The 22872-nt window shown below is 36.1% G+C and overlaps 1 protein-coding gene across 1 annotated transcript in view; it reads left to right on the top strand.

The window, feature by feature from the left end:
- Positions 1–21855, top strand: part of CSMD1 (CUB and Sushi multiple domains 1) — a 1150797-nt gene extending 1128942 nt beyond the window's left edge. The window contains exons 64-70 of the mRNA XM_035542943.1: positions 298–477; positions 5286–5330; positions 8098–8259; positions 9371–9483; positions 10485–10572; positions 17738–17870; positions 21696–21855. Of these exons, the coding sequence (XP_035398836.1) occupies positions 298–477; positions 5286–5330; positions 8098–8259; positions 9371–9483; positions 10485–10572; positions 17738–17870; positions 21696–21855 (881 nt within the window). The remainder of the gene's footprint in view (positions 1–297; positions 478–5285; positions 5331–8097; positions 8260–9370; positions 9484–10484; positions 10573–17737; positions 17871–21695) is intronic.
- The last annotated feature ends 1017 nt before the right edge of the window (positions 21856–22872 follow it).

The following is a 22872-nucleotide window of genomic DNA, read 5'->3' as shown; positions in this document are numbered from 1 at the left end:
CTGTGACAGTACAAAAATTCACAGGACATGTGCAATCGTACATGCTTCTCTTCATTGTAACAATTTTCAGTCTTGCTATCATGATTTAATTTTGCTCAATAATATCTGATAGTATTGTTTCCATCTTCCCATGGTAAGAAAAGCATACACACAGAGTATAATAACATTTCTAAGAGGTGTACAAAGCTTACTGAATAAAAGGGAGTAAGTTGGCATGCGTTTGTTTTAAATTTAATACACTAATCCTATGGACACTGTTTGCCATCACTTTTTCTAACTCTTAAAAACCCTTTGCAGCTCATGCTTGTAGGCAGCCAGAGACACCGGCACATGTAGATGTGAAAGCAATAGATCTTCCTACTTTAGGATATACTTTGGTGTATACCTGTCAGCCAGGATTTTTTCTTGCTGGTGGATCAGAACATCGGACATGTAAACCAGATATGAAATGGACAGGAAAATCTCCTATTTGTAAAAGTAAGTCATTACATGAGTGATATGTTGTGCTCTACTTGGTCAGATTTCATTATCCATGACATTTTTATTTTATATAGTAGGATCGAATATTTTACAATTACTATTTAAAAATGCATATGACACAATAGGATAATAGAATCCTAGAATGGCTTGGGATAAAGGGACCTTAAAGACCATCTAGCTCCAACACCCCTGCCACAGGCAGGGATGCCACCCTCCAGATCAGGTTGCCCAGGGCCCCATCCAACCTAGCCTTGAACACCTCCAGGGATGGGGCATCCACAGCGTCTCTGGGCAATCTGTTCCAGTGCCTCTCCACGCTCTGAGTGAAGAATTTCCTCCTAACATCTAACCTAAATCTACCCTCTTTTAGTTTAAAACTGTTTCCTCTTGTCCTATTGCTATCTGTCCGAGTAAAAAGTCACTCTCCATGTTTTTTATAACCCCCCTTTCAAGTACTGAAAAGCCACAAGGAGGTCTCCCTGGAGCCTTCTCTTCTCCAAGCTGAACATCCGCTGCTCTCTCAGTATTTCTTCATACAAGAGGTGCTCCAGCCCTCTGATCATCTTCATGGCCTTCCTCTGGACCCACTCTCACAAGTCCATGTCTTTCCTGTGCTGGAAGACCCAGAACTGGACTCAGCACTTCAGGTGGGACCTCATAAGGGCAGAGCAGAGGGGACAATCCCCTCCCTTGACCTGCTGGCCACTCCTCTGTTGATGCAGCCCAGGATGTAGATGGCCTTCTGGGCTGCAAGTGCACATTGCTGGCTCATGTCGAGCTTTTTGTCCACCAGAACCCCCAAGTCCTTCTCTGCAGAGCTGCTCTCCATGAGTTCTTTTCCCAGTTTGTCCTCGTGTCTGGGATTGCACTGACCCAGGTGCAGCACCATGTTCTTGGACTTGTTGAACCTCATTCAGTTCTCATGGTCCCACTTCTCAAGCTTGTCCAGGTTCCTCTGAATGGCATCTCTTCCTTCTTTCATATCAACTGCACCACTCAGCTTGGTGTCATCTGCAGACTTGCTGAGGGTGCACTTGATTCCTCCAAGTCATTCGTAAAGATACTAAATGGCACCGGTCCCAAGACAGACCCCTGAGGGACACCACGCATCACTGGCCTCCACCTGGATATAGAGCCGTTGACCACAACTCTTCTGACTGCAGCCATCAAGCCAATTCCTTATCAACCAAAGGGTCCACCTTTCAATACATTTCTCTCCAATTTAGAGATCAGAATGTCAAAGCCTTACAGAAATCCAGGTAGATGGCATCGGTCAGTCTTCCCTTATTGACCGATGCAGTCACTCCATCATAGGAGGCCACCAGATTGGTCAGGCAGGATTTACCCTTGGTGAAGCCATGCTGGCTGTCTCGGATCACCTTGTCTTGCATGTGCCTTAACATTGCTTTCAGGAAGATCTGTTCCACAGTCTTCCCAGGCACAGAGGTGAGGCTTACCAGTTGGTAGCCCCCCATGTCTTTTCTACCCTTTTGAAAAATGGGAGTGATGTTTCCTTTTTTCCTGTCACTGGGGACTTTACCTGACTGCCTTGGCATTGCAAATATGTTGGAGAATGTCTTGGCAACTACATCAGCCAGTTCCCTCAGGGCCCAGGGATGCATGACATTGGGACCCATAGACTTGTACCTATTCAGTTTCATCAGGTGGTCTCAAACCTGCTTGTCGCTTACAGTGGGAGGGATTTTGCTCCCCCAGCCCCTGCCTGGAGATTCAGGGACTCGAGAGACATGGGAAGCCTGACTGGCAGTGAAGACTGAGGCAAATAAGTTGTTGATTACCTCAGCCTTCCCCATGTCTGTTGTTATGCGTTTTCCCTTCTTGTTTATCAGAGGGGGTACACTCTCCTTGGCCTTTGTTTTTCTGGCCAATGCACCTATAGAATCCCTTCTTGTTTTTCTTTGCGTCCCTTGCCAAGTTTATTTCCATCTGTGCCTTGGCTTTCCTGATCCCATCCCTGCACATCCGGACAGCATCCCAGTACTCTTCCTAGGCCACATGTTCCTGCTTCCACTGCCTGTGCATTTCCTTCTTGTGCCTCAGTTTGACCAACAGGTTCTTGTTCAGTCATGCTGGTTTTCTGCCTTCCCTGCTTGATTTCTTACACATGGGATTGGAGAGCTCTTCCACTCTAAGAACAGTACCCTTAAAGAACTGCCAGCTCTGAGCAGTTCCTCTGTCCCTAAGGACAGTATCCCAGGGGATCACATCCACTAGATCTTTAATCAGCTGGAAGTTCACTCTTTGAAAGTTTGGGGTCTTGACTTTTCGTAGAACCATAGAATGGCTTGGGTTGGAAGGGACCTCAAAGATCATCTAGTTCCAACCCCCCTGCCAGAGGCAGGGACGCCACCCACTAGATGAGGTTGCTCAGGGCCTCATCTAGCCTGGTCTTAAACACCTCCAAAGACATTTCTCTTTGCCAGGCCATGTTCCTCAGGATCATGAACTCAACCAAGGCATGGTTGCTACAACCCAGACTGCCTCTTTAATGAGTTCCTCCACATTGGTGAGCACTAGGTCCAGTAACACTTATCCTCTGGTTAGTTAGTCTAATCCTGGACCAGGAAGTTATCCTTGACACAATCCAGGAAACACAATCCTGGATTGCTTACGGCCTGCTGTGTAGCTTTTCCAGCAGACATCTGAGTGGTTGAAACCCCCATCAGGATGAGAGCCTGTGAGCATGATGCTTCTTGTAGCTGAAGCAAGAAGGTCATGTCAGGTGGCCTGTAGTAGACCCCAACCACAAGATGTCCTTACTGGACATCTTATTGGTCTCGTCCTTAACTTTTACCCACAAGCTCTCAATCTGTCTGTGGCTGTTTCTCAGAGGCAGCTCTTTTGCAATCTATCCATGTCTTAACATGGAGGGCAACACCTCTGCCCCTCCTTCCCTTGATTGCAGTGTTCCAGTTGTGTGATTTGTCCAAGCGTGTTTCTGTGATAGCAATTAGGTCATAGTTTTCTAACTGCATTGTAGCTTCTGACTCCTCCTGCTCGTTTCCCATGCTGTGTGCATTATTGTAGAGGCATTTCAGCTGGGATATTGACTGCATCACCTTTTTACAGGAGCCCTTTCTAATTCCTTTTGGACAATTCACAGGCATTTTCCTGTTGCTTCCTAAGTGTTTCTGTTCCCTGTTTCTTTTCTGTCACTCAGAGGTACATCCCCTTCCCCCACTAAATCTACTTCAAAGCTCTGCTAATAAGACCAGTCAGCTTGCTGCCCAGAAAATGTTTACTTTATGAAATGTTTTTTACCATATGAAAACAATAGTTTTAAAAAGTCAAAGTAAGCATAGCATCTGGAGCTCATGGAGGAAGACATAGGAGTATATGTATGTAAACACGCAGGCACACATACACAAGTTTATTCCTTAAAAGCAAACAAACAAACAAAAAAAGTATTAATTTTAACTGTATTCTTCCTAATCTTTTTGGCATAGTTTTAAAGAGTATTTCAGTGTGTTCGGTGTTTAATGCATGATTTTCTGTTAGGAACAAAAAAAATATTTCACAGGAGTTGACTTTTAGATTCATTCAGGTGTGATTTTTGTCTAAGAAAAACTTCTAAAATAAAAATGAACAAAAAAAAAAATCTTTGCACCAGATTCCACTTTTATTTACAGCCATATAAATTTCATATTGTTTTGCTAAAATAACTCTAAGTATGTGAGAGCTAAATTTGGCCTTTACATGTGAATAAACATGGCTATAAATTCCCAATACATAGAAATAAAAAAATAATAACATTTAGAATATAAGCAAAGTAAAAAACAGTCAGACACATGGGAAAGATGCATGCAACACGTTTAATTCTAATGTGTCAAAGAACTCTACACAGATTTGAGGGTTGAACAATATTTTATTTTTCTTAAAGGTATGGTTAAACTTTTTTGTTTCAACATTGAGAAGAAGTATGATCTAGCCATAAAAATTTACCTTATTGTAGATCCATAAAGGATGATTTTTCAGGAGTAATATATAATTAATACAGTGAGATAAAAGATGGATGTTTTTTGTTGATTTTTTTTTAAAGAAAATGCAGAAAAGAGTTCTATTAACTAATTCTGTTTTTCTTTGCATGCAGTCTTTAGGTATAATTTTTTATGTGCCTCACATTTTTATGCTATTTTAACACTTAATCAGTCTAATCATTGAATTTCTGCTACTAAAGAAAAAACAAACAAACCAAACGAAACACAAACCATGCAAGACAGAATCTATTACTAGACACTAGTTGTTTTTTTAAATGACCAACAATATGAGGCCAGAACCTTAGCTGCCATCAAAGAACTTTGCTGAGTGCACCAGAAGTACAGCAAATTATACTAGTTGTGATTCTTTCCCATGATATCTGATCCTGTCATTTTAATCCAGTTATCTGGCTTTTGCTGGTTTGTGTCATAAATGTATCAACCTTTGTTAACACAGTTTTAATGATATTTAATATATTATGAGTAATTATATACAGTATTTGTCCCTCCTATAAGGCTCTCTTTTATAGCACTGATATAAAATTATAGGCCTAAGTGTATAAAATAATTGGCTAGCCAGACAACTTTTCACAGTAAAAATGTTGTTTTCCTAAATTATTTTCTGATGGCTTTCATTTAAGTGTATAGGTTTGAACACGTAAAGTATTCAAGACTTCAGTTATTTCTGTTTTAAATATAACTTTCTTGGATAAGGGATAATTGCAACAATCAGGCATTGTTTTAACATTCTATTAAAAATATATCAAATATGTTCATGAAAATGATAATTTGTCTTTTTACTTGTAGGTAAAGGAGTCAGAGAAGTTAATGAAACAATAACTAAAACTCCAGGTTTGTATACAAGAACAGTTTTAGATCTAAATAAATTAAATTGATTCACACCTTAGGTTGCTATGGATGATAAAACTATTACCAGTATTTAACTTAGTTGTTTTATAACTAATTTCAAAGGAATATAAATGTTGAAGTCACTCATGATAGTAAGTACCATGTTAAACCTACTCTATGAAATTATTTCCAAAACAACATTTTAATAATTTCTACGATACCAATTCTGTGAACCGCACAAGAAAAAGTTGTCAAGCCAAAAACATAAAGCATATATAAGAAGCAGATTTGAAGGAGTTTTATATCAGAGAGATTGCTATAATGGAGAGCCTTATGAGCATAGACTATAATTTTAGGGGTTGTGTTCAAAGTTCTGTCTTTTACATTTTTCTTGGCCTTCATTTCGTAGGTATTCTAAGCCAGGTTTTCCAAAATGGTATGGGCCACATGTGTGCAGTCAAATTTGTCCTCCTGCCACTGACAAAATATTGAAATACGTCTGATAATTCCTTTATGTAGATCTTCTCATGTTCAGTCATTTTTAGAAAAAAAGACCTATTGTTTTTACCAATTTAACTACAAGCAGATTTTTTACCAAATAAATTAGCTTGCAACTCTATATTCTGAATTTTAGCAAACTTCAGGGAAAACAAGATGAATGCTTAACAGTCACAGCAGTTCGTGGAAGGACTCTGTAGAATAGATGGGATAAAAAGGTATTTCTGCTAATAATTAACCTTCCCAGTGATATTATTAGTGAGCGTGTCAGGTGAAATCTGAAATGATTTCTTTTCAAATACATCACTTCTATAGACTTGCAGCAATTCAGGAGGTAATGTGCATTCACTGTAATTAATATACCATCTTAATTTATTAGAGGATTCACATCACCAAACTGCTAAGGTATGCATTAATCTGATACCACACAGGTTTTGAAGTTCAATGCCAAATTAAATTATAGACCAAGTTAAATACATTCACTATGCAGAGCATCAGAGTTAGTTCACACCAAATCATGTCCCTTATGACCAATTTTGATAAATAAGTAATTGATCATGCAAATAATGGTGATTAGAGAATTGAATCTGTGTAATAAATGTCAGTAATTAACAGAAGTTTTAAGCTATTTTTTAAAAAATCAAGTCTGCACTGTTATTATGTCTTTTAAAATCATGAATTCTGTTAAGTGTAGAACACCGTATTTCGGAGCATTTTCTTTACCTTGTTATCTTGTCTTTTGGTAGAATTTCATATATTGTTATCTGTATTTTATGGGATGAAGCTAATATTTGTCAACTAAAATTTTTCTAACAGAATAAATTAATGTTCTCATTTTCAACCTTCAGATGTCTGAATAGAAATGATATTGTTTATTAATTTTTTATTTTTTCTAGAGTTATTGTTTTTATAAGAAATAGTAATACCATTTTAACACTACTGTAAATTGTAATAGAATATAAATTGTAAATAATGAGTTCTCACAATATCCACGTGAAGTTTAGCAACTATAATATTTTGTGTGATTCCCATGGTTCTCACTGCTTTGTATAGCCTTTGCAAAAATTGTTAGGAAGCCGTTTTAATTAGTAGCTATGGATTTTCCCATTCCTTACATTTGGAGGAGAATCTGCAGTTGGTGTAGAGTTTATATAATAACTACAAAGTTAATTTTACTAATTCTACATTTCTATATTGTGTGGGAAAGGTGGACATTGTAAGGGCTGGGCAGAATTGAGTCAGAGCCACTATGATTCTTCAGCAGCTTCTATGAGACAAAGATTAACAGCTATTATGGGCAGCTAAAATAGTCAAAGATACTAGATATTGAAGATGTTAAATGTGGAAACAGAAGTATGGTGTCAGCTCCTTTGTAACAGTCTTATATAGTACCTGTCAGCACTGTAACATGTAATACTAGATGTTCACCTTCACAGGGATAAATTCAGATACATTTTTAATTAACAGCAAATAAAAGACAAAAATAATTTTAACATTTTTTAAATGTCAGGTTTCAAATTTACTGTAAGTAACTATTGTAGGAAAGCAATTAGAAATATCTAGGAAAAAGTCTAAAAGATACTTTACAAAATTAATATGTTCTCAGGAAATATCTGATCTTTAAGTATTGTGAGATCCCAGTTGAAATTTAAGCAATAATGCATGGAGAAAAGGTGTGGAGAAAAGACTGATAAAAACTTGTGCTAAGCTGTATCTGGAATTCAGTGGAAACAATTGAATGTTACACACAGTGCTGCTTTGTTCATGAAACAAGTAGGGTGGCCTAAGAGTGTCTCCTTCCAGGAATCCCTGACTTGAGAATATTCTTCTCCCTTCTTCATCATATCCTAAAGCTACGGGTGTTGAGGGGCAGAGTCCATCATTTTTCATAGTCTTTGGGACATTGACTGAAGCACTCAAGCTATGAAGTGTGAGGTTATTTAAAAACATATATTGTGATGGACAGGTATGATATAGTATACGCAATTGTGTTGAAAGATCATTAGATATATTGTCCTAACGATTGTTCATTTTTTACTGTAATGCCTCTACCTCCTTAGAATAGCAGAGTGATGCTGTAACAGAGAAACTGAAGAACATAAGAGTGTCTAGAAAGATTGCTACTTTGTTGTAATCTTCTCTTCTCTTCTCTTCTCTTCTCTTCTCTTCTCTTCTCTTCTCTTCTCTTCTCTTCTCTTCTCTTCTCTTCTCTTCTCTTCTCTTCTCTTCTCTTCTCTTCTCTTCTCTTCTCTTCTCTTTCTCTCCACTTTAGTTCCTTCAGATGTATTTTTTATAAATTCACTGTGGAAAGGGTTTTATGAATATTTAGGAAAAAGACAGCCTGCTACTCTGACTGTTGATTGGTTCAATACTACAAGCAGCAAAGTAAATGCTACATTCACTGAAGCATCCAACATACAACTCAAACTATCAGGTAGGCTCAGAATTCAATGTTATAAAATCTGTCCTTTTTTTGTTCGTTTGTTTGTTTTCTCTTGATCCGTTTTGTTCTATTTTCTCTTGAACAGGAAGCAAAAACTTTGTTATCACTAAAAAATCTTTTTCTGTCTATTTTCCGAAAGGAAAGGTGCTAAATGTAACAGTCACTTTACCATGTATTTCAGTTATTTTTATGTAGTTACCCACCTATTTTTCCCGTTATATTTCAAGTAAGTAATGAGGTGTTTGGTTGTTTTTTTTGGTTGGTTGGTTGGTTGGTTGGTTGGTTGTTTTTTTTTAATCTCAGACTGGTGGGTAGCATTGACCTGTTAAACTCACAGGTAATATTGAAATGACATGCAAAGTGTATGCAGCATTTTAAGAACTGTAACATTGAAAAGATCCATTATTCAACAATGATCAATATCTGCTTTAAAACAATATGGTCTTGATAATGGCATGACATACAATAGTACATAGTAAATTATGCATACCTTTTAATCAACATCGTATATTCCTTTCTTCAAATCTGACACTGTGATGTTCTGATCTAGCCTCTGATCACAGTTACATTTGACATGAGTATTATAAGCTATTAGTACCTGTTAAGGTCAAGAATTCTGAGAGAATTTCTTTATTGGCTACCTTACAGCAAATTTTCTTTCACTTCAGTACTGTTATTTACTGGAGTAATATAATGTGTTGTCAGTAAAATCCAATTTTTTCCAGTTCTAATTGACAATCTTATTTTAGCAGGGAAGTAATTATCTGTGTATTCAGAATTATTGACATAGTGCATGAAAAGACAGATATTCATGATTTATAATTTTTTATAAATTTTTATTTATAAAATCTAACAGTACAAAAACATGTTTGCATTTTGTTATCAAATACGGTATGAACAAAGGGCAAAAGATGAATGAAATAAGATCCTGTTATTACAGCAATGTAAGCTCTTACTTTATCCAAGTTTGAAAATTATGTTATTACAGAATGTTCTTTACAAAATATTTTACTTCTGAAGCTACTTGGCTTTGGAAGGATGTTTGAACAAAATAATCCAAAAATTGTTTAAAAGGCATATGTTACCTCCTTTATATTAATAGGTGTTTACAAGAAAGAAGAAGCCCATTTGCTATTGAAAATTTTTCAGATTAAAGGACCTAGTGATATTTTTGTAAGCAAGTTTGAAAATGACAACTGGGCGCTAGACGGTTATGTAAGTAACCAGACTACTATAGCTTGCTGAGTTTAAAATTTAAAGTAATTTGTGATTTCCTATATAACTCTAAACGTTTTTTTATATTATAAATATTGAATACAGCACACTAGATGTCAGTGTAGAAAACACATTATTTTTCTTTCCTGAATTATGTATATAATCTTCTATCTCCCACACTCCCATTAAAATTTTTAGCTTACTAAGTGGAAAGTGGAGTGAATCAGCATATTATGCAATGTTTTTGCCTTGTGTAGTTAGAGTGGGAATTTTACCTTTATTTGTTTGTTAAATAGTTCACTGTCAGAAAACTTAAAAGTTCAAAAGAACACTCAATTTAAGAAGGGATACATAACAGGAAGTTCTTCACAGAAAATGAGAATGAGCAATATTGCATTTGAAATAGCAGCTGTTTTCCTATATTGAGAAATAGTATAGGTTTGACACATATTCAGTCAATCTCAGGAAAACTATTTACACAATAATTTTTCAGCATAAAGAAGAGGGTAAATATGTAGTACCTTAACAGACTATTTTATTTGACTTAGAATTTTCACCTGAAGGATTTTTTATTGTCTCAATATTTATTAAATATTGATTCCAAGAGTTGACATTTAATCTTGAAGAAAAAGAGTTATTTTCCTCTTTGCGGTTTTCCTTTGTGCCCCATGATGCTGTCTATGGGAAATATTTTAAAAACTGAAAATTTGGTGAACTTTTATATCTGTACATTTAACAAAATATGTAAATATCAATTAAAGAATTTTAAAACCCAGTATTTACATCAGATGTTTTAAAGTCATTCCAAGCGTTATTTTAAAACTGTAATAGTGATGCAAACTTACTATCATAAATGTTCTCTAAACATAATCACTGACAAAGTGAAAAAAAAAACCTGTAAGAACTTCATATATCTAAATCAGAAAAAAAGGGCTAAATATTCTTATTTGTTTGTATCAGAAATAAATTTTATTTTTTTTTTCTTCTTCAACCTACTCTAGGTGTCATCAGGGCTTGAAAGAGGTGTTTTCACCTATCAAGGTGACATACATGGAAAAGACTTTGGAAAATTTATGCTCCAAAGACAAGGTAAATGCACTCATAGAGCTTTAGGATATATAATATTTTGCAGTTTTGCAAGAGGCAATTCAACAAATGACTCCCATCAGCTTTCTAGCTGAAGTAAGCATGTTTATTTCATGCCATCACTATTATAAAATATACAGTGAAATATGCATATTTGAAATCTGCAGTTCAAATACTAAGTTCACTCTGTTTAATATGTTACCATCTTGTCTTTTGTAGCATAGCTACCTAGTGAAATGAACACAGAATGTTCCTAAAGAGACATTGCAACTGATTCCTTTTCTGTGGACACTTTATTTAATTAAAAAAAAAAAAAAGTCACACAATGCAAAGCCTTTTTCTGCTCAAATGTATAAATTGCAATCAGAATCATAAAGGAAATTAAAAGGGAAGAATTGACACTGATTTTAACATTCATCAGGAAACTGCTTATTTCTGGTGGGCGTACTTTTCAGAATATGTATGTGTTTAGACAGAATTCCACTTCACTGTCAAAAATATGAAATGAATGACTGAAGTATATATTGATACACTACTCCAGCAGCTGCTGATAAACTAGCTGTTTTTACTTACAAAATATTTGTCATGAAAACTACCAACTATTTACTCATGAAATATTTGCTTATTAAATAGTTTTGAAAAATAGCAGCCATGGACATTTGCATTTCCTGATCCTGGAACATGATATATACAGCACAGTATATACACAGCAAAGTACTGGGCTTGCATGGAGAGATAGCCTAGTTAGTAGGTCAACAGCAGAGTGTATCTACATTTTATAAATTGCCTCAGTTCCATTAACTTCATTGGTACTGTACCCAATGCCTTTTACAGTTCTGCCAAAACTCCCTTGTATTTCTTCACTCTATTAACTGCTGTAATATCAGTTACCCTAAGGATTTTCTCATGTTGGCCACCTCTCAAAGTGCTATATATATGTTTATTCACAAGGGGAAAAGATCTTACTCTTCAGTTTCTCAGCCTAAGAACTGCCAGTTTTTGAAGCTGAATATTATTTCAGTCTTCAGAGTAAACTCTTATGTGGGATAGATTATCTGTCTGTCTGTGCTTTGGTATAATCCTTATCATAATAATATCTAAGCTGCTTTTTCTTTCTAATTTTAACAAGCATGCTGTAAAAATAGAGCACCAAGATTTGCTTAAGCAAACATCTTATTTAATAGCCTTTGATATTCTATGATTGATTTTTGTTTCTATCTCAAAACAGCGGGGATATGGTTTGTTGGGTTTTGTTTTGTTTTTTCTTTTTCTTTTTACTTGACCCTGGCCAGAAAAGATATCACTACTTCTCCAGCTACCTAAGAAAAGTTTGGAGCCATTTGTTTTAGCATTGAAATCAATAACACATGGGGATAAAGGAAGAACAAGCAGAATGACGATTCAATAGTTACAGTATTCTCTGATAGCTGTATTCTGTGATAGTAGAAAATGTATCACTGTTGAGAGTTGTAATATGAGAGCTCAGTTTGTATTTTCCAAAGGTTAGTAAGGAGCTGTAGGGTTATTGTTACATGTATTCCTATGCTGAGGGCTTCTTTTCACCTTTGACATCTCAGAAGTAAGATTTCTGTAATTGCAGATACTCTCCCTTAAAGGATAATGGATTTCTTTATGTGATCATTAAATAGGCACTGATTGTCAATAGGTTCTACACTGAAAAACCAATAGCTAAAACGAAACAGCAAATTTCAGGTCAGTAAAGGTCGTAACATTTGTCCGTAAGCTCTCAAATTCAATGATAACTTTTTTATTTTCTCTCTCTGTTTTTTTTTTTTTAATTTATTATGTTCATGAATATTCTGCTGAAGTAATGATCTCATCTGTCCTCCAACTGAAGACTTATAATATTTCAATTTCTTCCGGAAGTTAAACTATTTGCTGCCTTTATACTAAGCCAGAAGTATGCATAAACTATGCAGGCATTGTTGCATAAATAATGTAATATGAAATTTGTCACCTGTAAGCATACTTAAAAGAACAGCATTTGCCAAGAAATACTTGGTTGAATGTGAAAGTCCAATGTATTTGATGAAGGTTTCCTTATCACACAATACTAGAGGAAGACTAGGCTCAGTGGATACATTGTTTCAGAACTTTATGACATGAAAATTGAAAGAACTTTATTGTCTAAGTACTGTTTATCCTCTTTCAGAAGCAATACTGTTTGCTTGTAGCTTTAGAGAATAACCTAAAAGGCAAAGACATCTCTGTCATCAGTCTACCAAAAGAACTAGAACTGTATCTGAGCATGCTTAAGATGCCTAAGTTCCAACATAAAATGATTTAACCTGTTTTGCCAAATAAAACATCGCTGTTGTGGGATTTTTGTTTGATTTGTTACGTTTTAATATCTTTGCCTCTGAAGACTGCAAGTCTGCTGCTAGTTTCTGTTTCTGTAATTGTGCCTGTGCCTCACCTCTAGAGTTCTAGAAGATTGGTGTTCTAAAATCTTGGTCTTCTTCATTCCAATTTGGATTGTCATAGATTTTTAGAATTGTCTAAGTTGTAAAAGACCTTTAGGATTGTCAATTCCAAACGTCAACCTGACCTACTGAGTCTCATCACTAAACCATGTTCCTTAGTGCCACATCCACATATCTCTTAAATACTTCCAGGAATAGGGACTCCACCTCTGCTGTGGCCAGCCTGATCACCCTTCTCCAGAAAGAAATTCTTAATAATATCCAGTGTAAACCTTCTCTGGCACAACTTGAGACCATTGCCTCATGTCCTGTCAATTGCCACATGAGAAAAGAGAACACCACCCTCCTTACTGCAACCTCCTTTCAGGTACTGTTAGAGAGCAATGAAGTCTTCCCTCGGCCTCCTCTTCTCCAGACTAAACAACCCCAGTTCCCTCAGTTTTCTAGTCCCTTCACGAGCTTTGTTGCTCTTCTCTGCACACACTCGAGCAACTCAATATCTTTCTTGTAATGAGGGGCCCCAAACTGAATACAGCATTCAAGGTGTGGTCTTACCAGTGCCACATGCAAAGGGACAATTTCTTCCCTAGTCCTGATGGCCACACTATTTCCGATGCAGACCAGGATGCTGTTGGCCCTCTTGGCCAACTGAGCACACTGCTGGCTGATATTCAACCAGCTATCAGCCAGTACCCACAGGTCCTTTTCCACCAGGCAGCTTTCCAGCCACTCTTCGCCAAGCCTATAAAGCTGCATGGGGTTGTTGTGACCCAAGTGCAGGACCCAGCAGATAGCCCTGTAGAATGTCATGGGATTGGTTGTGGCCCATAGATCCAGCCTATCCAGATCCCTCTGCAAAGCTTTCCTACCCTCAAGCAGATCAACAGCCCCACCTAACTTGGTATTGTCTGCACTACTGAGGGAGCACTCAATCCCTTCATCCAGGTCATTTCAAAGTTTCTTCAAAGTACTTTTTAGCTTGTTTAGATTGAGCTAACAAATATTGGCAAGTAATATGAAATATGAATAATTAACTTATCTGTAATATATTTGATCAATGGGTGTGAAATACTTGTTCATTTCTTGAAAATGATCTATGCTTTTAAGCACTGAATATCATTAGAGAAGATGTGGATTTGAAATTTCACTCTATAAAGATATTACCCTTCCTTTCCTTTCTGTATCACAGAATCACAGAATTCTAGGGGTTGGAAGGGACCTCGAGAGATCATTGGGTCCAACCCCCCTGCCAAAGCAGGTTTCTTAGAGCAGGCTGCCCAGGTAGGCGTCCAGACAGGCCTTGAATATCTCCAGAGAAGGAGACTCCACAACCTCCCTGGGCAGCCTGTTTCAGCACTCCATCACCCTCACCGTGAAGAAGTTCTTTTGCACGTTGGTGCAGAACTTCCTGTGCTCCATTTTGTGGCCATTACCCTTTGTCCTGTCCCCACAAACCACTGAAAAGAGGTTGGCCAAATCCCTCTGTCTCCCACACCTCAGGTATTTATAAACATTGATAAGATCCCCTCTCAGTCTTCTCTTCTCCAGGCTGAACAGACCCAGGTCTCTCAGCCTTTCTTCATAGGGAAGATGCTCCAGGCCCCGTATCATCTTTGTGGCCCTCTGCTGGACTCTTTCCAGGAGATCCCTGTCTTTTTTGTATTGGGGAGCCCAGAACTGGACACAGTACTCCAGGTGAGGCCTGACCAGGGCAGAGTAGAGGGGGAGGATCACCTCCCTTGACCTGGTGGCCACACTCCTTTTAATGCACGCCAGTATCACTTCGCACAACTTTCAAAATTCACAAAGAGGCTCTATATCTAAACAGGATACTCAGAACTTGAGAATACAAAACAATTACACATTAGCTAACGCACAAGTAATTAGCTGAGACTAATTAACTATGAAACTATATATTAATATGCTCCTCACACCCAACAAAGTACCAGAAGAGTCTTTGCTGTTCAACAGTTTTCAGTTAGGTGAAGACAGCCTAGCCTCTGTTTCTCCTTGGAACATGTTTACCCTCGAGGACAGTGAGTTGCTTTCCATGTCAGCATTTTTTCTCTTTAATCCTTGAGCTGCTAGCCATCTTTGTCTCACATACAGCTCTTCTAATTGTAATTCTTCTTTTCTTATCTTGCATGGCTTTAGCTGTCACACTCTCACACTTCAAGAGCTGTTTTCTTAGTTAGTGAGCCATGTTGTACTGATCAGAGCCATGTTGTACTGATGCCAGACAGTAGAAACCCGTAGATGAGGGTTACAGGGAAAATGCATTTGAAAGCTCTAAATAATGATGAGTAAAGGACCGTAATGAGTATTTTCTTACAAAAATATTTTTTTCTAGTACACATAAATGAGAATATTCAGTAACTTGCACAGTAAGGACTTCATTGTATGTTATCAGAATCGGAACTTTACCTGACTGCTGCTGTTTTTAGGAGGCTAAAGAAACTCCTGTCGTTCTGTGAAATGATTGAAAGACCATTTATAGTCCTACAGAATATCCCTTGGTTGAATAATGTTTCCCAGTGACAAAGTATGTCTTCTTTTTAATAAAAAGAAAACCGAACTATCTTTTGCATTAATTTTCTTTTGGCTGTAAGCAAAGCAATATATGTTTCTAGTTTTAGCTGTGGTAGCAATCAGTACCTAAATTAGAGCATTACAATAGGCCTTCGCATTTCTTATCACAATAACACTGTCAGGAGAAATACAAAGTTCACATCAGGATATGTTTAATCACAAATAACTCTGAAAATCATTGTAGTAAGTACATGAGACCAAGTATTGTATATGAATAAAATTTAAATTCTCCAGAATTGGAGCAAAGTTTCTGTAATGAAAAGCACACCACATGCACAGCACAGACCTGACCAACACTTCGCCAATGCCAATTAAAGGTTGCAAACTTTGTTTAAAAGTTTCAGGATTGGTTAACCTAAGTGCAGTACTTCAAAAACTGTAGAGATATAGAATATTCAGTTACTTCAAATATAAGTTTAAGGTACTGAGTATCATCTGTGTGTCAGTTATCAAGCATATTTCCTAAATTATCTAAATAAGTCTAGTTTTAAATGTTCAATTAAAAAAATGTATTTACAATTTTAAACAATCCCATAGTCTGTTCATACAGACTATGTACATACATATAATTGCTTATAGTGAATTTCAAACTATTTTCTTTTAGCAGAATTCTGATTAGATATTTTAAATTTTTGCAGCTACTTATACATTGAAGTATGACTACTACATGCAACATGACAATAGCTTTGAGAACATAACAGAAAATGAAGGCAGTGAAAAATATTACAGTATTTTGTCATGTTTAGTGATCAAAACTGATGATTCTGAAATTCCTGGGGAGGATGCTTTAATTTCAAAGGGAACTTGATTACTTCTAGATTTCATAAATTTTTTAAATTGAGTTGTGCAAAATGTATTAGAATATTAGTAGCTGAAGTATCTAAGTTTTAAAAATATCTAATGGAACAAAACCTTAGCTCATTCTTCTTTCCAATTGAGCTTGAATCACAAGAAATTATAGGAGAATTGCTTGTTTCTCTCTCATATTTTCATCTTACTTAGATGTTATGGTAGACTGTTAGAAGCAGCACAGCGGCTGTGTATCTGCTATGTGACTGATCTGGGCCAGAGTCCTAAAAAGACTGATGCTGCCATCAATGAGGGAATCACGGTGTTTGAGACAGTGCATACTGTTGGGTAGGAGCATTTCTGGGCAGTAAACACCGGTGTTTCCTATTCTACTGTACTAGCATCACCAACAATATCGCAGAAATGCAAATCCAGATATCTGTCCCAGCCTTATTTTTACAGTAATTTACCTCGGCTCTGGTCTATTCTCTTTGAATAAAATCTCAATATGGCATAAACTTATTCCATTGAAGAGCTGTAAGTTTGGTATGGTGAGATGCAGTTGACTCTGCTTTCATTGTAAAATTACTTTTCAACCTTCACAATTGTAATTGTCTGTTGGGGACCTATTTAACAAATCTGACAATGTCTCTCTATCCTGATGGAAAAGTGGGTTCCACAAAATGCCTTTCAGTGCTGGTTATCTGCTTGTCCACAACAGGAGCCCAGAGAGGCCATGCCACAGGTGACTGCCTTTGCATTCTCTGCACATGAATTTTGTTCCAGTGCAAAAGCAGATGCTGGAGGCTCTAAACCCTTAAAGGAAATTGTGAAGCAGCAAGGACATGCACACAGGTGCATGGGCACAAGAGTGCTATTGAACCTAGCAGAAAACACTGTGTTACCTCAGTTCTCCCTACTTTTTTCATGTTTGGTATAGTCACTCATTGCTTGTCGTTTCTAAGCTGAATATTAAAGATGAAGCCATAGAATAATTTTTACAGTGTTAATCTTTTATAGTAGAAGGTGTAGGGCTTAATTTTATTCAGCTAGTGACTCTTGATAGATATATTTTATAATTATGATATTTAACTGAAACGATTATTTTACCTACTGAATACTGTTTTCAAAGCATTTTGATAGTTTTTAATGATACATTATTAAGTGGTATTAACAAGATCTGTACTATGATACTGCATGCTGTTTACTTCATTTTTTTAAATAGAATGATTTTATCAAGACATTTTCTTTCATTCAAAAGATATAGACAAAAATAGAATAAAAAAGATAACTGTGAGGTAGATAGCCTGGAATTTTTATTTCTGCCCGTTTTTGTTTCATTTCAGGTCCCTTAAGTGCAGACACAGACCTTTCAAATCACTACTATGGTACAAATAGCAGTTCTGTCGCAGCTGCCATCCTGGTCCCATTCTTCGCTCTAATATTATCAGGGTTTGCATTTTACCTCTACAAACACAGGTATTGTAAATCTAATTTATTTTCTACCTTAATACACTATTTGTTTTAATTTTGATAAGCGTAAGTGAATAAAGAACACAACACTAAAGCTTTCAAGAGTATCTTTGCTCTAGAAAGACAAACATTTTAAAGCATTCCTGCAAAAGGGTTCAGTGCAGAGCAGTTATTAATGGTGAACAATTAGAAAAATAAGTCACTGTGTTAAGGAACAAAGACCTATAAAACTTCTTGGTTCGTTAGGCTATCTGATTGAAATCTCAGGTCACGTGTTATACTCTTTCATTTTAACGCTTTATTAAATTGAATATATGCTACTTCTTTCAACATGTGTATGAGTATTAATTATACAAGCTGAAAAATCCATAAAATCCCTGAGGGAACAGCCCAAAATGAGACTACTTAAAATACGTGCTGAATAAGCTAGCGGATACTACTAGAATTGGCATCACTTCAGCTTGTAAGAAACTTTTACATGGCAGTAGATAATAGAATAAATCCAATAATTTTGTCTGAAATTTAATTTAAAAGCTGATATCTATGTATTTTTTGAATATTTATCCATTCTAAGTATTACTTGTCTAGAGCTTTCTGGGACAATTCTTATATTTCCTACTGAGTTACAATATTCACTGCTTTAAGTTATTTGCAGTTTGTAAAATGGTGTTAAACAGAAATGCTGATTTTAGTAACACAATCTTAAACATTTGTTCTATAATAATGATAGCAGGAGTATTTTGTGATTGTAAGAAATCATACAGGCAAAGTAAAGTCCACCACTGGCCTGTGATAGACTTGACTGTCTACCAACCTCAGCATTAGACGATTTGTGAAGAAAAAGTTGCAGCGAGGCTTGAACTTGTGACCTCCATTTAAAATGATGCATGTCAGGAAATGAAATAGTCTTTGGTTGAAAAAACTGCTCAAGAAAAGCTATGAATTGTGCTTCAGAGCAAGTTACTGGAATATACTTTTCTGGTGCCTACAGATCTGCATGCTCAGATAGCTCCTACTTTGAAATGGGGGAAGCTTATGTAGCAGCATGAAAAAGCAGGCTTTCAGATAGGGTGAAGAGATGGAACCTAAAGGGAACATTGCTGTCACATTGCTCTTAGAAAGAGGAGACAAACTCTAAATGAAATGTAATAGGACTGTACTGTGACCAACAGGTACATTTTGCAGTTGTTCTATGAAGTTCGTTAAGTCTGATGTGAGTAGTGGAGGTTTTCTTTTCTATTTGGTAGAAACTATATCTATTTAAGAGAGCTAAAATTTGGTCTTCAGTAGAGCAGATGTAATCCCAATGTTTATGGTACTGTTGGTGCAGTACTGCAGTTCTTCCTACCTTCATCTAAATTAAATGCATAAGATTTTTTAAAAAGGAGATGTTGCTTATTAACTTGGTGTTTCAAAGAATATTCTTTTTCTGTGCTTTCAAACTATTCTTCCATTAAACCATAGTTTATAGAGAGGTTATCAGAAGATATTTAAGGTATCTCCAAGAAATTAACAAGTTCATTAATGATTTAAAGTAGCCCTAGGTCACCTTTACGCTCTCTGAAAAAGATGTTCCAAAGGAAAGAGCACAGAATATGTGACTTTTGAAGCCATTTTCTTGAAGGTACCTTAGGAATAACAACCTTAAATTTTCACAATGATGCAGTAGTAGTTATGCCACTGGAGGCTCTCTATATGAGTGAATTTGAAGGTAGTCTTACAGAAAAAAAATACTTTTTTTTTTTTTTAACAGATACTTCTGCTGTACCAGATTAATAACATCTAATTAGAGCCAGTGATGTTAAAGCTTTTTTTCATAGCTTCAGTACCTTCTATCTGGCAGACAGGGAGTGCATCAGGACAGAAAATGGCATCTCAGTCTTTCTAAATAAAATCAAAATGTAGTTAATTATTTACACTTAGATGTTAAGATTTCTGAACATGTTTTGTTACTTCTTAAATAAAAACATTCAGAAAAAAGTATAATTGCATGCATAAGAATTATTTGTAAGTTGTCAATTTCTGTTACATCTTTCCAGTGACAGTTTTCCCAATCTGCTATTCAAAACAGAATCATTTCATAAAAGAGTTTGATTTTCAGCAACCCTCTTTTGATTGTTTACCATGAAATTCTTTGCTAAATTGTTTAACATTTTTTAAGCACAAAGCATCTATATTTTGCTCTCCTTCACGGACTTTCTGTCCCTATTTCAATGGCTGAGGGAAAGTATAAAATTCTATACTGGACCTCCTTTATTTATTTCTTTAAATACTTTTAGGTGCTGAGAGACTTAAAATAGCAAAATACAGCATATTATTAATTTTATTATATAATTTTACTGAATATATCAGGAAGTCTGCATAATTCTGTTTTATTTTTCATTTAATTATTGGCTTAATATATTCTAACAGAACTTTGCATAAAAATGTGAACATCCCTGAAGTTTTGATACGTTCTACATGGTGGTAAAGTAATATTCAGAATACAAGAGTGGTTCCTGAAAGATAATTTATTGTATCCTTTGATCTACAAGTGTCAAAATTTCTGAAAATATTAGCTAGGATTTGGTCAATCTGATTACATATGCCTGGACATATAAAATCTCTGTCAAGGTGTCTAGTACTGTTTATTGCAGGAAGTATTTATGGAGGTATACAGGCATGCTATGGCAGATTTATCTGGAATAACTGAAATTACTGACCCTTATCTGAAGATTTCTACCACTAACAGCGTACCGTTTTCTAGAAACTCACAGTGCAGAGCTGCCTAATTGAGGCTACGCTGGCTGACTTTGCACTGACTCAGATTTAGTACTGTCCAGGAGGCCTGTTACAGCATTTCAGTGGTGCAACACTAACTTCCTGTTCTGGAATGGTAATAAACTGCTGATAACAGCAAATTACTAAAGTGCTCCCACTATCTCTGCTAGAAAACATCTAAGTCAGTAAAGGCTGTGAGCGTTTATCTAATCTAAAACCCATGATGCAATTGAGAAGAATTGAATTAGGAGCTGCTCACTCACATGTTTCTATGTACACCTAGTCATCTACTCTATTCAAGTCTTTCAAATTGACAGTTTGTATTGATCTATATCAATACAATAATAATATTTCTATGTTCCTAGGTATACTGTAAAAATTATTGTGGATAAAATCCCAAATCTCCAGGAAAGTCGATTAGAATGCACTTGACTGTGATATAATTGAATTTATCAATTAAAGATGCCATTGCACTTTTCAAATTAAAACCAATACTTCAGAAAGACCATTATGTGTATTTGTAATTTGGTAAGCAGTTAATTTAGTAAAGCTGGAATAAGTGTTTCCGCTCAGTGGAAGAATTCTTTTATGGCCAGAGTATAGCAATCTAAAAATGAAAATGTCATCAGAAAATATCATAATTGTTACTACTGACATAACATGTTATAAATATTATTAGTTCCCAAAGTACTTTGTACTTTCGCTGTACATTGCTTTAGTTTTGGCTGCCAATTTTGGCACTAACAACAGGCTATGAAGTTGTCATTATTTTGACAGATTTTACATGGGGAATACATATACCTCTATTATGCCTATATTGTTTCCGTGCTTTGTAGTATTGATTTACCAATTAAGAATTTGTTTTCTTCCCTTCATGTTGTAAAAGCAACTTTCAGACAGATTTATCTTAGTTTTTAAGTCCCTGCAACATTCTTTATGGATCTCCCTTTATCTATGTTAGACAGTTATGCAGCTTGTGTAGACAGGAAACTTTGAACATAAAACTTGTGATATTTGTAGAATTTTTATTTGTAATGTTTACTAATATCCATTTCCTGCCTTTTTTTCCAGAACAAGACCAAAAGTACAGTACAATGGGTATGCTGGACATGAAAACAGCAATGGACAGGCTTCATTTGAAAATCCTATGTATGACACAAACTTAAAACCCACAGAGGCAAAGGCTGTGAGGTTTGATACGACTCTGAACACAGTTTGTACAGTGGTATAGCCTTCAGTGCCCAATAAGACTGATTCATAGCCATACCTCTGATGGACAAGCAGTAATTCCTTTGGTGCCATATACCAGTTTCCCTTCTTCTCTTGGCTTTGCTGCTGTAATCTTTAACATCTTCTGTCAGCCTACATGCAGCTAAATTTTCTGGTAAAAATGTGTCAGTCTTCTGGGGATCAGACAAAGAATATTTTTTCATCTGAAGTTGGATTAAAATGCCTGGCTGCATCTGCTTCAAATCAAGGCACACTTTAAGGAAGACTGCCAAGACATGCCAATTAGTCATATTTAATGCCTCAGACTTTCATATTTGTATGTGGCTGGATGCCTTTCAATTCATTCTTCTGGGCACTTGAGTACTGTGACAAATGAAAGCACCACAGATTATCCCCAAGTACAGGAATATTCTGAAGAAATAAAGCTCTCTTGAAGGAGAAGACAACCTTCCTCGAGGTTACATACACCTGCAAATGCTTTACCATTGAAATCTTGCTAAAAGTAAAGAAACTTACAGTGTATCTCATACATGGGGCGGTTTGCCAATTTCCCAATCAGCTGTTATATTGCAAAATGTTAATGCACAATTTTTTTGCACTAGAGTGTTCTGGATGACTGAGTAAGATACTGGTAAAAATATACAGGGTTTCTACACACTTCCATTGTATATAGACATTCACTCACTCTTTGCCAAGCAAAGCATTCCACAATAAATTTACTTGGAATATTAAATTATGAGCCCTATGCTTAGCACCAGTTAAAATCTTGTGCGAGAGAGGACAATATATCTTTTGTCAAATTTTGACTAAATTTCTTTCTAAACATGATTAGAAGTCAATGGAGACTTTCAGCCAGAACAAGAGCCCATTTCTAAGAAATTTTCATTGCCAGATTGTTTTCCTCTGAAATCAGTCATCAATCACTATTGTCAGTATCATTCTATTTAACAGCAGGGGGGTTAGCAGCTATTGCTGCTTGCCATGTACAAATGTGAATAGTAATTTATTTTAGATAGCT

This window comes from Cygnus atratus, chromosome 3 (genome assembly GCF_013377495.2).
Source record: "Cygnus atratus isolate AKBS03 ecotype Queensland, Australia chromosome 3, CAtr_DNAZoo_HiC_assembly, whole genome shotgun sequence".
Lineage (NCBI taxonomy): Eukaryota > Metazoa > Chordata > Aves > Anseriformes > Anatidae > Cygnus > Cygnus atratus.
The sequence above is the reverse complement of the archived record's forward strand: the minus strand, read 5'-3'. Positions and strand labels throughout refer to the sequence as shown.